Source organism: Scyliorhinus canicula, chromosome 3 (assembly GCF_902713615.1).
Source record: "Scyliorhinus canicula chromosome 3, sScyCan1.1, whole genome shotgun sequence".
Lineage (NCBI taxonomy): Eukaryota > Metazoa > Chordata > Chondrichthyes > Carcharhiniformes > Scyliorhinidae > Scyliorhinus > Scyliorhinus canicula.
This window is the reverse complement of record NC_052148.1, coordinates 102,794,156-102,811,798: the sequence shown is the minus strand read 5'-3', so window position 1 is coordinate 102,811,798 and position 17,643 is coordinate 102,794,156. Positions and strand designations below refer to the sequence as shown.

At 45.0% G+C, this 17,643-nt stretch overlaps 1 protein-coding gene across 2 annotated transcripts in view; it reads right to left on the bottom strand.

Annotated features, from left to right (window-relative positions):
* The window catches only part of ipo11 (importin 11), a 712,587-nt gene that overhangs the window by 244,902 nt on the left and 450,042 nt on the right, over positions 1-17,643 (bottom strand). For both annotated transcript variants that reach the window (XM_038791006.1, XM_038791005.1), the window contains exons 25-26: positions 2,948-3,043; positions 1,847-1,960 (exon numbers count right to left, since the gene is read on the bottom strand). In XM_038791006.1, the coding sequence (XP_038646934.1) occupies positions 1,847-1,960; positions 2,948-3,043 (210 nt within the window). The remainder of the gene's footprint in view (positions 1-1,846; positions 1,961-2,947; positions 3,044-17,643) is intronic.

The window sequence follows — 17,643 nt, the reverse complement described above, 5'->3', positions numbered from 1 at the left end:
GGAAAAACTCAGCCATGGTCCTTGCCCCTGGTCAATATCCAGCGTCACCTGCTGGAAGTATGTAAGTGTCCTCCATACTCAAATAGCTCGCTGGCATCACCATCAGATGTTTATGAAGTAAAGTGCAAGAGCAAGCCTGATCCTAGTAAAGGGCCTTTGGAAGGAGCCAAACATCCTTTGGAAGAGGAGGGAGAATATTGATAAATAAAGAAAACATACATCAATAACTCACAAGTACTTTGCAGCATTAGGATTTTAAAGAAATCTTCATTTTTAGTGGCTGACAGATTGTCAGACTTAAAACAAAAGCAAGGTTTAAATCAAACCAAATCTTTGCTAAAGAAAAGCATTCATAGGATTAAACATGCCTTTCTTATAACTGAAGCTAGCACAGACAAGCAAAGGGAGGAGATTTTTTTTTAGTCAAAATAATTCTATCACAGATAGGCAAACAGTAAAATTGTCTTTGTAAAGCTTCAGAAAGACAATGAGAAAGGGCTGTAATTATAGTCACGCTACAGTGCTATCTAGTTACAATATACCTTTCTATGGATTACAATTTAATTCAAACATGGTACTGGAGGATCAAAGGGAAACATTCTATCATCAAAATGCAGTAGCTGCACTTCATGCTTCCAATTCAAATTCTGCCTTCAAATCCCTTGTCTTGGTTTGCTCTCTGCTCACCTTGAATTATACCACAATGTGCATCTGGGTCAAATTATTTCCTTTTATTTGAAAGTTATATTAAATGCAACACTTCGATTGATATCTTTTAAAAATAGCAATATTAAGAATTTGGTAATCCACAAGTCAAACATTCCCAACATATGGTCTTACTCGTGAATTCTGCTGCGAAAAGATATCTCCCAAAAAGAATAAAATCAACAAAGATGTCCTAAAATGATTAAATATTCCTCCCATCTCTGGTACATTGAATGGATTTGGAATTCAGTTGAAGCTACAAATATTCATGACTGCAGCAGCTATCAGTCTGCATTGTATGTGTGGATAGTGAAGTATGCCAGGATACCAAGTTTTATACTGCCTACCATGAATTGTTGCATCCGACATCAAGATCAGTGACAAAGGAACTCCCTGCATTGAGGATTAAATGCATGTGCAGAACTCTAAAACCAGACAGCTAACAATTAAGGTTTGGAGAACAAGGACAGAACTACCAGGTCAAATTGTTAAGCACTCATGTACTTAAAATGTGGCTTCATAACAGCCCATAATCGTACTGCACAGCATGTAATCTAAAATCAAAGGTGAGACAGACTCCTGCAGAGGGCTTTACTCCTCCCCACTTCAGTGCTTGTGGAAATCAGTTGAGATGCCAATGTGCATTTGGAGAAACAATGAAAATGGCAGAATAACTGCATCCTAACTGATTTAATCTTTTACCGGGTGGTTTTGCAAACAGAAAAATAAACAATCATCATGGAAGTCATTGCACAAAGGTTTCAGCAGTTCAAGGTCTAACTCAATACCCTTTTGGGGCATTGAAGGTGGGCAATAAAGGCACTCTTGCCAGCGTCACTCACAGTAAGGGAGAAAAGATCTGCTCCTTTTCATGAATTTGATTGGTATGAGGTTGTACTTTGTTACTTTGCAGTCCATTTAATTGTTTGCAATAATACCAATAATACCGAATAGTTCAGTTTCCATCATTGCTGTCCTGCTTTTCCTATCTTCTGGGTAATTATCAGTTTTCAAACTCGATAACACATGCTGCTTATTCATGAAAGGAAAGAATATCTCTATCAAGCTCATGGGTTTCAGTTAACAGATATCAATTTCAAAGGAGTTAACATGTTTCAAGAATGCAATTGTTAGCACTTACCTCCTGGTTGAGTTCTAGTGCAATCTGGTTGAGAAGGGAAGAAAAAAATCCCGTATTTTGCAACAATACCCTTCCTGCGATACCTAGGTATGTAGACATTACCACGGGATATTTCTGAAGTACAAGGAAACAATCGCATTAAAATATTATTTTTCAAATAGTATTATATTGTTTTAAATTTGTAAAATATAATTTATGTTCTCAAAAATGTGCTGCAAAATAGGTTTTGAAGGCTTCCTTTGTAAAGCTTCCAATTCTCCATACTATATTGCAGAGGTAAAAACACACCGCACTCGAATTCTGCAATCCCAGGAACAGCTCAATTTTCTTGCCTGACCCTGGTTGACTGCAAGACATCTCATATGACTTTACTTAAAATGCTGACCTCTTTGAAATATACTGTGACCACATTGTAAGTGGTTTCACAAGAACTTTCAGCATCTCTCTCATTTGGTTTCCAAGTCAGCTGTCAATAGCTAGAGAAAACTAATCAAACAAAATGCCCTCATCAAGCAACTTCATAACCTGTAATATAGTACAATGCAAGAAACATGCAAATTGTGAGAGTGTATATTTTTATACCAATGGCTCTTATCTACAGAGCCCAAGTCTGAGTGCATGAAATCAGAACTTAGAAATATATTTGAACAGAAAGTCATGTCTTAGACAGTTGACAAAACTCAAACATTGTAAAAAAAAAACTTTCCAATAGTAAATTCTGGCAAGTACAATTGCCTCTTAATGAAGATATAAACACATTAGCAGTATTCATGTGTTATGCAATGTAATGTCTGCTAAAACAGTGATTCCTTAGCATGAAGATATATTGCCCATTCCCAGCATTTTGTAATCTCCATGTCATGAAGGCAATGACCAGCAACATAAATTATTTCCCAGAGTGCTTCAATGATTACTGCAAGAATTTCATTAAGCTGCTTGGCAAGAATAATTCTGGAGATTCCTCCAAGAACATTCAAAGGTTTTTCTTGTAAACTGGGTGCAAATTTGTTCTGCGCGTATTTCATCTAACATTACATTTTGACTAAATTATTTAAGAGCATCCGACTGTATCAAACATAAACTATATTTATAAATTCCTACCTCTCCATCCAAGATTCCTTTAAGGACCGATGGAAGAAGTGGCTGAAACATCTGAGGCCCTAGTATAGGGTTCACTTTTAGGACATTTTCTACAACCTATAAAAATAAAGGATTTTTAAAAAAATATATGTTAATTTAAAATTTTTCAGAAGAAACAAACATACAATATAATTAATCAAAATTACACAATAGAAGAACTAACCAGCAAAGGCGCGTATTAACTTCAACCCAAAAAACAAACTAAGGGCAGCACGGTAGCACAAGTGGATAGCACTATGGCTTCACAGTGCCAGAGTCCCAGGTTTGATTCCCCGCTGGTCTGTGTGGAGTCTGCACGTTCTCCCCGTGTTGCCTGGGTTTTCTCCGGGTGCTCCGGTTTCTTGCCACGGTCCAAAGACGTGCAGGTTAGGTGGATTGGCCACGCTAAATTGCCCTTAGTGACCAAAAAGGTTAGATGGGGTTATTGGGTTACGGGGATCAGACGGAAGCGAGGGCTTAAGTGGGTCGATGCAGACTCGATGGGCCGAATGGCCTCCTTCTGCACTGTATGTTCTATGTAAACCGCCGAACAGCTGACTAGCTCCTTAAAAAAGGAAATGATGGTGTTATCGCAGGTAGAACTCTTTTACCGACCTCCTAATGGTGCATTTAACCTTCTCCAAATAGAAAAAAGACATAAGGTCACCAAGCCACGCTGAGGCATTAGGTGGAGTAGGAGACCTCCACCCAGCAAAACTCATCTCTGGGATATTAATGAGGCAAAGACGAGGACATTCACCTTCACCCGTCTGAGGCACCGGGGAGTCTGATATCCCAAATATGGCCACCAGCAAGCATGGATCCAATAAACATATCTCTGACATGTTGTTGGAGAAAGAGGCGCAGAAGCTTACCAACTTGGGACAAGACCAGAATATATGACCAGAACAACGAGTGTGGATAGCCGGCCCCCGAGAACAGCGCTCACACTTGTCCCCCACTCCAGAGAAAAATCCACTCATCCTCACTTTAGTCAGATGCGCTGTGTGCACCATCTTGAATTAAATCAGACATAGCCAAGCACATGAAGATGTAGAGTTGACCCTGTGAAGGGCCTCACTCCATACATCACCATCCAGAATGGGACACAATTCGCCCTCCCCTCACTCAACAGAGCAGGACCCATTGAAAGGATATGGCCATATATGTCTGAAATAGTCCCCTCCCACCCAAACCCCGCAGTTTGGTCCAGCCAAAGACAAAATCGTCTTCAACAGGGAAGAGGGTGGTTCCAAGGGCAAGGAAGGCAAAAAAAATCACAAACCCGGAAATACCTGAAAATAATTAAAACAGGCAGTTGTAATTTCACCGCCAACTCATTAAAACATATCTCACACCCCAGCCCCCCTCTCAACAAACAGGTTACAAACTCTTCCCCTCCCATAACCATAACTCGGACCAAACTAGAGTCACAGACTAGCATTACAGACTCTCATCGGTTGTGGCAAGGCCTAAACAATATAACGGGCTACAAAGCGAAGTCAAGCAGTATCTCCAGCAGCCGTGCACCCTTCACCGATGAACTCAATACATTCCGAGCAGGAAACCATCAATCCATTGCCGAGTGCCACAGCAGCCCCGGACACACCCATACCCACCATCACAACTTCTGAAGTCATATCAGCCTTCCTGAAAGTGAACTCTCAAAAGGCCACGGGTCCGGATGGGGTCACTGGTCATGCACTCAGAGCCTGCGCGGACCAGGTGCAGATGTGTTTGCGGACATCTTTAACCTGTCCTTACTCCATTCTGAAGTCCCCACCTGCTTCAAGACGACCACCATCATACCGGTGCCAAAAAAGAACCAGGCAACGTGCCTCAACGACTACCGTCCGGTGGCCCTGGCATCAATCGTAATGAAATGCTTTGAGAGGTTCATCATGAGACATATCAATTTCATACACCCAGAATGCCTTGATCCACTGCAATTTGCATACTGCCACAACCGGTCCACAGCAGATGCCATCTCCCTGCACTCACCCTTGGAGCATCTTGACAACAAGGACTCCTACATCAGACTCCTATTTGTTGTCTACAGCTCCGCCTTCATCACCATAATCCCAGTCAAGCTCATATCAAAGCTGCAAAAAACCTGGGACTTGGATCCTCGGCTTTCTGACCTACAGGCCACAATCAGTCAGAATAAACAACAACACCTCCACCACGATATTCCTCAATGCCGGAGCCCCGCAAGGCTGCGTACTTAGCACCCTACAATACTCCCTATACACACACGACTGCGTGGCAAAATTTGATTCCAACTCCATTTACAAGTTTGCTGACGACATGACCACAGTGGGTCACAGACAACGATGAGTCAAATACAGGAGGGAGATAGAGAACCTGGTAAAAATTGTAAATAATCTTTATTGGCACAAGTAGGCTTACGTTAACACTGCAATGAAGTTACTTTGAAATACCCCTAGTTACCACATTCCAGCTCCTGTTCGGGTACACATAGGGAGAATTCAGAGTTCTCAGCTGGTACGGGAATTGAATCCGCGCTGCTGGCCTGGTTCTGCATCACAAACCAGCTGTTTAGCCCACTGAGCTAAACCAGTGGAGTGGTGCAACAACAACAATCTATCCCTCAATGCCAGCAAAACTAAAGAGCTGGTCATTGACTTCAGGACGCAAAGTATTGCAAACACCCCTGTCTGCATCAGCGGGGCCGAGGGGAGCTGGTTAGCAGTTTCAAATTCCTAGGTGTGCACATCACCAAATATTTGTTCTGGTCCACCCGCGTCGACGTTACCAGCAAGAAAGCACAACAGTGCCTATACTTCCTCAGGAAACTAAGGAAATTCGGCATCTCCACACTGACTCTTGCCAACTTTTACAGATGATGTGGAGATGCCGGCGTTGGACTGGGGTGAGCACAGTAAGAAGTCTTACAACACCAGGTTAAAGTCCAACATTTCTGTTTCAAACACTAGCTTTCGGAGCGCAGCTCCTTCCTCAGGTGAACTTTTACAGATGCACCATAGAAAGCATCCTATCTGGCTACATCACAGCCTACTATGGCAACTGCTCAGCCCAGGACCGCAAGAAACTTCAGAGAGTCGTGAACACAGCCCAGTCTATCACACAAGCCCAGTCCATCACACAAACCCACCTCCCATCCAGTGACTATATCTACACTTCCCACTGCCTTGGGAAAGCGGGCAGCATAATCAAAGACCCCACCCACCCGGCTTACTCACTTTTCCAACTTCTTCCATCAGTCAGGAGATACAAAAGTCTGAGAACACACACAAACAGATTCAAAAACAGCTTCTTCCCCGCTGTTACCAGACTCCCAAACGACCCTCTTTTGGACTGACCTGATTACCACTACATCCTGTATGCTTCACCCGATGCCGGTGTCTATGTATTTACATTGTGCACCTTGTGTTGTCCTATTATGTATTTTCTTTTTGTTTCATGTACTAATGATCTGATTGAGCTGATCGCATAAAAATACTTATCACTTGCACCTCAGTACACGTGACAACAAACAAATCCAATCCGATCCAATCCAGCTCAAATGTTGAGCCCAAACCTGCTGGTAGAAAAAGTTGCAGATGGGGGCTAACAAAGACAAGTAACAGAGCTTAAAATGCTGCCTGAATGGCTTCCAAATTCTCAGTAAGGTACCACCACTGGATTCAGGTACAATCTTACCAGAGAGAATGGCAACGATGCCGTAACTATTGCACCAAGGCTAGAAACAGTGCTGGAGCTAGCTTCCATTTGCCCCCATTTGGAACCAACATCACTGAACCACAGCAATCTCTTCTGAATAGCGGGAAGCATTTACTCTTGTCCAGGCTCAACTTGGACCCAGAGAAGGAGCCAAAACTCAGAAGCAGCTTCATTATTGCATCCATAGAGGGTACTGGGTCTGTAGTCTAGAGAAGTAGGTAATCTACGTACAGGGACACCTGATTCTCCACCTCCCCCAATTTATCCCCCTCCATTTAACAGAGGATCTCAGCGCTATAGAAAGCAATGCTATTGCCAAAAATAAAGGACTTAATAACTGCTAAAATAATTAAAAGAATTTTAAAACAGATGTTTGAATTGTTGAGTAAAATGCTTCAAATTATATTCGGTTGCTTTCTTTAAACACTTTGATAAGGGTCTTGACTGGAACTTCATGAACATTATCTGTTGTGTATCTTAAGAGGTAATGCATAGAAACAGCGAATCAGAATTGTCATCCTTGCATAATAATCTCCTAATACACTGGCCAGTGTTACCTGTATATCCATATTTGCACAGTAGGTCAACGGCAACTGAAATTAGGCTGTGCAAATAGTCACATCTCGGTCACAATTATGGATCAATTCCAAAATGAACCAATGCAGCAGAATAACTTTCACCGGGTACTGTTTTCTCCTTTAGATTAATTTATAATTAACTTTATGCATATTTGTTTAATTTAAATCCATCCCAGAGTACAAGCTCATTTTTTCTACCCAAGTTCTAAATACAATTTGCAGCTTCAATTAAGACCTCAGTTGTTACATTCTATCCACAAATTCAGCACATTAAGATTTATTCCTCTTTTCCTTTGTTGACTATATTCACCCAAGGAAAATTAAAAGAATAATTTTTAACAAATTCAAATATTCAAAGAAAATCAAAGTCTTCTGTCAATCAGTACCCTCCATTCATGCTTTTGTTCCAAATGCAAGACTTCATATGATGGTTATATTTTAAAGTGACTCTTTTAAAATAAAGGAGAATGTCCTGGAAAGTGGAATGATAAACATACTTAACTCTGCTTGGAGCTCTGGTTGCTATGGGGTCAGATGCCCAGATCGAAACTCAGGTGCCAGTTTTCATGTCTCGACAAAAGGAGGGTGTACATGTGCATGCGTGCGTGTGCGAGGTGGAAGTTCTGTCGCTGAAGACTGAAAACAATTGCTACTGAAATGAAACAAAATGAAAATCGCTTATCGTCATAAGTAGGCTTCAAATGAAGTTACTGTGAAAAGCCCCTAGTCGCCACATTCCGGCGCCTGTTCGGGGAGGCTGGTACGGGAATTGAACCGTGCTGCTGGCCTGCCTTGGTCTGCTTTAAAAGCCAGCGATTTATCCCTGTGCTAAACCAGCCCCTGTTTACTGCACCAAACAGAGGGAAAGACTCCTGTTATGTTAACCACCAAGCACTATACTGGTGAAAATTGATTCACTGCTTGAAGAGGAGAGACTTGCAGCAATTCCAAGATCAAAGAGTCACCAGAGGGCAACTTGCAACTGGAAGTTATTTCGGGACAGGAGGCCCTAATCATCGCCTGCTTCCCACAGGACGTGACTTTATCCGTAATCTCACCCCGTCCCCCCACTCCCCTCGAGTCTGTGTAACATCTCCCCAGCATGGCGGGACTGTGGCTGCAGTGTCAGCGAGTCACTGCCGAAGGCAGGGGGTTGATAAAAACCAGCTGAGTGCTGGTGCTTCTCAATCTGTGCCATTGTCTGACCCCTCCCTGTCCGCTCACACCCATCACCTGCACATAGTGTGCCTGGGGGAGGGAGGGGTGGGGGGAATCCAGGACCACCATGCCCGGGGAGAGGGGGGGAGAGGATTGGTGGTTGGAAGTGCTAGGAGTCATATTTCTCAGGTGCACTGTTTTTTTAATGCCACACACGTGTCCCCAACTGCCCCTAGCCCCCCTCATGGTGATGGTCCCCCTTCTCCATCCCGCACCCCACCCTCCGCTGTCCCTCCCCTAAACCCCTCCCCCCCCCCACCATGTGCTCCCTCAGTTGTCCTTGACCTGCTTAGCCTTCCGTGCTCTACTGCAGCATCTAGGTGTGCTCCCAGGATGCATATCTGAGGTGGAGGCAGCCCGCTGCTTACCACGTCCTGTGGCCCTCAGTGCCCCTGTTCCGGATGCTGAATTTGAGATGTGCAATTTTCGGGGGGGTGGAACCCAGGGGAACTGGTGACCACCTTCAACACTCCATAGGGTAGCTCTCGGTTGGCACCCAGCACCCCCTCCACCCAGTCAGTGCCCATAAGGCCCCAGGATGACCTCAGGATGGAGGGGCAGCTAGATTGAGCCCCGGCTGCCCCGCACCATCTAGCTCTGCCAGCCCTGCCAGCTCCCCAAAAGTCTGCAGCATTGTCGACGCACTCAGTGATGTTCCTCAATGACTGGGACATGCTCTGGAATGCCTCGGCAGTGCTCACCTGAGACTGGGACATGCTCCGCAGTGCCTCATAAAGGCCCACCTGGGACTGGGACATGTTCCCCAGCACGTCGGACATGCTGTCGAGACCCTCAGTCATGACCGTCACTGACTGAGCCACGCCTTGGACACCTTCATTCATGCTGCTGACATTGTGTACCAGGCTCTCCACTGCTGTCGCCACCCGAGCAGTGTTGGCCTCGGTGCCACACATTGTCGGTGCTTTCTCCTGCTCCCGTAGCCTGTGGGGCTCCTCCATCGGATATGGATCTGCTGGAGTGTCACTGACATCCCCTTTGAATCTCTCGGCCACACTCTATCAACTGCATCAACTCCGGTAAACCTGGTCCAGAGGCTCAGCATCTGACTGGGACCCAGCTGGGTCCTGGGATCAAGCAGACCTCCGACTGCTGTCTTGTCTGGGCGTTCCTGCCTCCACCTGATGTGCACCAGCAACTGTGTGGTACTCACCAGAATGTGCCACAGAAGCCTGACCACTATTGTTGCCCACGAAGTGTGTGCCTCTGCGCTGGTGCAGGGTGGGGATGACAGCATTGTCGTGAATATGGTGGTCTCCTCAGAGTTCTCCTCAGGTGTTCTCATGAGAGGCAGGGGGGGTAACCACCCTGGATGGGCTGGCACCATCGGATGGAGATCCTGCAGGATAATGTATATGTGGTCAGTGGGAGGAACGGGTCATTCTGTATGGCATTAACTCATGCATGAAAGGCTATCTGGGTGGTGGCCGGTGGAAGCTTGTCTCTGTGCAATGTGTCAAGCTCCATGTTGGTGACCGATCAGTCCTCTGCCTGCCCCACGACCTCCAGGGCCCGTTCCTAACGGGGGGTGAGGACTCTGATGTCCGGCACCCTGCTACCGTTCTGGGTCCTCTCCCATCTGCTACAGGCCAACTTCTCCTGTGGGGACACAGAAAGAGCCAGGGGGCTGGTGCCAACCCACCCGTGCGGCCCAGTGGAGATCGCTAATCTTCTTACAGCACTGGGTGCCGGTCCTCCTGGTGACGCTCCCCGAGCTGATGGCCGCTTCCTCCCAAGTGACACTGGCTGTGACTGAACCTCCGAACAGGTAGGCATCTCTGAATCGTGGGGCTGGTCCCTCGGTGGTATGGCTGCAGGCTGTGTGGGGTTTGATCTCCGGGATTGGTTTCAGTGCTGCTCCCCCTTGTTGGCGAGCAGCTGGCAGGCATGGTCCAAACGAATCAGTCGGCGGGACCATCATTTGCGGCGTAAAACCTGTGGGGCCTCATTAAGTGGACCAATTAACGTTTGATGCCAATGACAGCCTCGCCGGGTCGAGTGCTGGAAGCTCGCAGCAGTTTCCGTTCGCTACAACCTCAGAAACTTTTTCATGAAATTGCGTCCAGTATAAATGTTATGCAACTAAATAAATTGGAATATTACAACAGGTTGGCTCGGATGCCTCTAGCACTGGTGAAGTCAATTACATGTTTCTAATTGAAAACTACAATCCTATGAATCAATGTGTGATCTTATGTATCAATTATATAAAATGACCAGCAATTAAATGAAACGCTGTCAAATTCTCTGACCATGTTTATATTTTGCAAACATGCTTTAGGAATTTTAAGGGGACAAAATCAATGGCATTTTACACCAGCAGAAATACATTTAACCAGTCTCATATGTATACTTATATTAATGCTACACCCTCTTGAAACTGAAAGGAAATTTTATATCAAATATCCATCGTACATATTGAAATACAAATTGCCAAATTCAATTTTTCTTCTCTCAAAATACATTTCTTTGCATTCATTTGTTTGTTATCTTATCAAAACTCTTTGTAACCATAGCAAGATTTCCTTATTATTGTACCCCTTTCGCATTGCAAAAAATGCCAACATTTGATTGGCTGCCCCTAAATACTTATTGTTCTTGCAGGCTAACGTTGTGTTCCTTGGAAAAGAATTCCAAGTTTCCGAATATCAATATTTAAAGTTTCAAATATTTGATATAATACTGTTTTTCTAATCTTATTGTCAATGTCAATACCCCACACTTACCTCATCTGCCATCTTGTTACCTACTCACTTAACCTGTTTGGAACACTTTGAAGGCTTGCTGAACAGCCATTCCCACCTAGAAAACTTGGACATATTACTCTTGGGTCTCTTTGTTGAAGTTGGAATATAGATTTTCAATAGTTTAGGCTCTAGCATTGATCCTTTGTACACTCAGCTAGTTACAGCTTGCCAACTTGAAAATGCCTTGTTTACCTTTATATTTCCCAATTTTCTATCCTAGCTAATATATCACTCCCAACTCGATGAGCATTTTTCTTTGCATATGAACCCTTTGTGTGGCAACCTTTTAATGGAAATCAAGTATACTATGGGCCTGATTCTCCCAAAGAATGTAAAAGTTCATTTGACACGGGTTTCTCAGGGAGTTTCCCGTTGGCTCTGCCAGCGGGTTCCTCACCGCTATCCAATGATACTTAGTCACTTTTTTAGGCCCTGGGGAGTTTCTCACCAGTTTAGCCCACACTTAGAACTTTTTTTAGCACTGGGAAGCTGAACTAGAGATCGAGCCGCCATTTAGAAAAGGTGCCCGATATCTGAGTGAGCTTGTCCCCCCACCCATGAGCAATGCCACCCCCTATACACATGGACACTACCCCACATCCCCCAAGTGTGGACACCCCGCTATGGGGTCCCCAGGGGTCCCCCATCTTCAGGTCTCCCCAAGCCCCTTTACAGCACCCCATTTGCTTCTAGGACCTCTGCCCATCACCACCCAAACTCCCGGAAGCCCCTACTTACCTGCCCTGCACTCCCCCATCCTTCAAACCCACCCTCCACCCTAATTTCATGGGCATGGCCCCCCTTGCCCCGACCCCTGGCAGTGCCATCCTGGCACTCAGGCCCCCTGCACTGCCGCCCTAGCATCCAAGCAGAGCTCCTGCTAGCTTGGCAGGCCATCCGGGCACCTTGGCAGTGTCAAGGTGCTCATGTTCCAGGTGGAGGGCCAGGGGGTCACCCTGCAGTTACCCTGACCACCCTGGGTCTCCGGTGGCCCGGGAGACTCCCTGGGTGTCATTCCATATGGCCCCCGTTTGTGTGGACCAGCACTGATTAGCGCCTGGCTGGCTGCAACCTCCCTGGAGAGGACGGAGAATTGAGGGAGGCCTGTAGATCCTGGATGATTAGGTCATAAGTAGGTTATATGGGATGGGCATTTGGGATGGGCATCTGACTCCGACATCTCGTGGAGCTTCGGCCAAACCCAGGAGGCGCGGAGCCTGCCGGGAAGCTCGCTGCAGGCTTCTTCCGGCATTCTCCGGTCGGGTTGCGCTCAAGCAAGAGTCCAACGTGGCCAGAGATTCGTGCCCTATATCTACTGGTTCCCTTTAATCTACCCTACTAGTTACATCCTCAACAAGTTGTAATTAGTTTGTCAAAAATTCTTTCAATTTGTAAAACATTTTTTTTTTGTTTTATATATTTAGAGTACCCAATTCATTTTTTCCAATTAAAGGGTAATTTAGCGTGGCCAATTCATCTACCCTGCACATCTTTAGGTTGTGGGGGTGAAACCCACGCAAATACAGGGTGCAAACTCCACACAGACAATGACCCAGATCTAGCTTCAAAGATTCCAATGTTTACCAATACAAATATAACCCCTTAAAACTACCTTTGTTTTTCTAACAACCAGGAAACCCAGATCACAACTTGACTGATGTACATAACTACAATAACATGCAAGATACTCAATATCAAAGATAATGATTAGCATAAGCTTCACAGAACTCATTAGCCATTTCCTGTAACACAAATGCTGATACACAAAGGCAACTCACCCAGGTTATTTTTACAGCAACACCTAAAACCTGCAACCTCTGCTATCAAGAAGGACAGTAGCTGTAGGAACAGGATCAACTCCAAGCATGCATTTAAGTCATACACTATCTAGACTTTGGTACACATTTACATTGCTCATTATCACTGGGTCCAATATTCTGGAATTGCCGACCCAGATAGCATTGTGGTAACATCACCAACCGGACAGCAGTGATGTAAGAAGAACCACCAGAACTGTGGGCATCTGCGGATAGACAATAAGTGTTGCTTTGCCAGTGTCAGCTACATCATGACACGAATGGAACTAAGAAAAATGCAGATGTCGGACAGGGAAGCATCAAAGTTGCTGTTCCAAAATATTGGATAGCTGTGCTTTGCATACTGATAATGAGACAATTTGTTTCTGTGATTACAATAGAACTTAACTGCTTTCTTCTAGATTCTTATGAAAAGAAATCCAGCATTAATGACATTTTTTCATCTAAACAATTGCATTACACTTACAATGTGCAGCTAATAATGAACAGTTACCTTAATCCCTCAATATTTCCCCCTCCAATTTTCCTGTGTCCCTTACTTTCCTAAAAGCAGTTTTTAGGGAGTAATAGCACAGATGCCAACAAATACAATATGCATGTGGCCATAATTCTGAGGACAGCTTTAACAACAAGCTTCAACAGCCTACTCAACCATGGGAGGCTTTACAGCCAATACTGATCTTGTGAGTGCAAATGTACTCCCAGCAGGGGGCAGTGAATAATTACAGTAAATATGCTAAAATAGAAATACATTAAAGACACAAGAGTTATTCTTGCTCATCAGGCACAGAACCCTGTATGATTATTACTTGCAAGCCCTGTGCTGCTCCAAGCTCAAAATTGGTTCACTGATTTGCATGGCTAATTTCTTTACTAGATAAACTAAACAAACCATTAGGAAAGGCTTCACTTCTGTTCATTCCGCTAGCTTGGAAAACAGGCTCTGCTGAAGCAGCATGATAGGGCACCTCACTTCATTTCATGTACCACACAAAATAAAACTGTTTTAATGTTCCTGCCCTCAGTCAGGAACGAATTTGAACCTTTTGAATCACTGCAGCAAATCCAGACTCAATGAATGTTCCAGCTAGTTCTTGGTTAACGACTATGACAAGAAATACCTCTTGAAATTTGACCCAGTTCTACGTCTTTAATCTATGCTATTCACTGGTCCTTTCTCACATACTTAAGTCACATAGACTATCCATGTCTACAAAACCTATTCATTTGTTATTTGAATTCCTCAATTCTGGAAATTATGTAAAATCAAAAGCCGTACAAACAGGTTCTATGAATACCATTCACGGGTGCAGAATCATTCTCTTTGGGTGATGATTTCAACTGAAGTTGTTAGATAAATGAACAGATCCTTCCAAAGAAATGCAACCCTTGGTCAAACAACATGTTAATCAATAAAGTACTTTGATCAGTGGTAGACCATTGGTGATATTGTAAATCAAAAATTGATTAAGCCAAAATGTCTTGAAACTGCCGCAATTGTGCTAAGTGAACAAACTGCTAATATCAGAAAGTGGAGAGGTTTGCCGATCACACCAATCAAGGTGGCTCCCGCATTCCCATTAAAAACATGGATTTTCCAGAAGGACTGTCATTTGTGAGCAATAACCAGTATACAATTGAATGCCACATGCCTTTTTTTTTAAACTTGTGCCTCAGTACTGCCAATATGAATCAACAAGGTGAGGGACAACACTCTACAAAGGTGAATGCTAGACAGGTTGGAAGTAATGGTGCAAGATGTAAAATAGTCAGTATATTGGATAGTAAGTGAGAAAAGCTGTGGGCTCTATTTGAATAAGAAAAGCGCCTGTACAAGGCTTTCATGAAAAGCCATGATGTGGAGATGCCGGCGTTGGACTGGGGTGAGCACAGTAAGAAGTCTTACAACACCAGGTTAAAGTCCAACAGGTTTGTTTCAAACACGAGCTTTCGGAGCACGGCTCCTTCTTCAGGTGAATGGAAAGGCTTGTTCCAGAAATGTTTATATAGACACAGTCAGAGATGCCCCGGAATGCGAGCACCTGCAGGCAATCAAATCATCAAAGATGCAGAGAGAGAGGTAACTCCAGGTTAAAGAGGTGTGAATTGTCCCAAGCCAGTTCAGTCGGTAGGCCTCTGCAAGTCCAGGCTTGTTGGTGGGGGCCGAATGTAATGCGACATGAATCCCAGATCCCGGTTGAGTCCGCATTCATGCGTGCGGAACTTAGCTATAAGTTTTTGCTCAGCAATTTTGCGTTGTCGCGTCTCCTGAAGGCCTCCTTGTAGAATGCTGACCCGGAGATCAGAGGCTGAATGTCCTTGACTGCTGAAGTGTTCCCCAACTGGAAGGGAACAGTCCTGCCTGTTGATAGTCGCACGATGCCCGTTTATTCGTTGTCGCAGTGTCTGCATGGTCTCGCCAATGTACCACGCTTCGGGACATCCTTTCCTGCAGCGTATGAGGTAGACTACATTGGTCGAGTCGCACGAGTATGCGCCGCGTACCTGGTGGGTGGTGTTTCCACGTGTAATGGTGGTGTCCATGTCGATGATCTGGCATGTCTTGCAGAGATTACCCTGGCAGGGTTTTGTGGTGTTGTGGTTGCTGTTCTGAAGGCTGGGTAATTTGCTGCAAACAATGGTTTGTTTGAGGTTGCGCGGTTGTTTGAAGGCCAGTAGTGGGGGTGTGGGGATGACCTTGGCAAGATGTCCATCCTCGCTGATGATGTGTTGGAGGCTGCGAAGAAGATGTCGTAGTTTCTCCGCCCCAGGAAAGTACTGGACGACGAAGGGTACTCTGTCAGTGGTGTCCCGTGTTTGTCTTCTGAGGAGGTCGGTGCGGTTTTTTGCTGTGGCGCGGTGGAACTGTCGATCAATGAGTCGAGCGCCATATCCCGTTCGTACGAGGGCATCTTTCAGCATCTGTAGGTGTCTGTTGCGCTCCTCCTTGTCTGAGCAGATCCTGTGTATACGGAGGGCTTGTCCATAGGGGATGGCTTCTTTAATGTGTTTCGGGTGAAAGCTGGAGAAGTGGAGCATCGTGAGATTATCTGTGGGCTTGCGGTAAAGCGAGGTGCTGAGGTGACCGTCCTTGATGGAGACGAGTGTGTCCAAGAATGGAACTGAATTTGGAGAATAGTCCATGGTGAGTTTGATGGTGGGATGGAACTTATTGATGTCATCGTGTAGTCGTTTCAGTGATGTCTCGCCGTGGGTCCAAAGGAAAAAAATGTCATCGATGTATCTGGTGTATAGCATCGGTTGAAAGTCCTGTGTGGTGAGGAAGTCCTGTTCAAACTTGTGCATGAAGATGTTGGCATATTGAGGTGCAAATTTGGTCCCCATGGCTGTTCCGTGCGTCTGGATGAAGAATTTGTTGTCGAAGGTGAAGACGTTGTGGTCTAGAATGAAACGGATGAGTTGCAGAATTGCGTCTGGAGATTGGCAGTTGTCGGTGTTGAGGACTGAGGCTGTTGCAGCAATGCCGTCGTCATGGGGGATGCTGGTGTAGAGTGCCGAGACATCCATTGTGACGAGGAATGTTCCTGGTTCAACTGGTCCATGGGTGCTGCGTTTCTGTAGGAAGTCCGTCGTGTCGCGACAGAAGCTGGGTGTACCTTGTACGATGGGTTTCAAGATGCCCTCGATGTGGCCAGAGAGGTTCTCACACAGGGTCCCATTGCCTGAAACGATAGGACGGCCTGGTGTGTTGGCCTTGTGTATTTTCGGGAGGCAGTAGAGATCTCCAATGCGGGGATTACGTGGGATGAGAGCACGTAGGGTGTTCTGAAGGTCTGGATCTAAGGTCTTGATCAGTCTGCTGAGTTGGCGGATGTGTTCCTTGGTTGGATCTGCGGGTAACTGCCTGTAGTGTTCCTGGTTGTCGAGTTGTCGGTATACTTCTTTGCAGTAGTCTGTTCTGTTCAGTATGATGGTGGCCCCTCCTTTGTCTGCTGGTTTGATGACGATGTTGCGGTTGGTCTTGAGAGTGCGGATGGCGTTGCGTTGTGCTTGGGTGACGTTTGAGGCTGCCTTGTGATTGCGAGTGATGAATCTGGCATTGACACGACTTCTGACGGCTTGAGCATACATGTCGAGTCTAGGGCAGCGGCCTTCCGGAGGGGTCCAATTCATGAAAAGCGATGCACCTCGGAATATCAGATATGATATACATTTTATTTGAGTTCCTCTGAATCTTAAGGGTTTTGGAGAATTAAAACAGTACCTGGTTACTCAATTAAAGCATGGTCATTTTTGATCTTTAGCACTTCAGTCTCATAAAGCCTCATGTGAAGTTTAATGGTTAACTTGCAGAGGTGGTGTGAATGGTTTCCCTGCATCTGATACGAAAGCATTAATTTGTATTTAAGAACAAAGGAGAAAAATTGACTTGGCTAAATGAAGTTCATTCAGACTTAAGTTACAGACAGCTGCACGTAGCACTCACAAATGAGAGATTAAATGTCTCCAAATGAATGAATAAGCCAAAAAAGATTATTTAAATGACATAGCCGACAAACAGTTTTAAAACGAAGCAGGGGAAATCAGAGTCACGTACGCTACAACCAATGGAATCCAAAGTTAAAAATGCAATA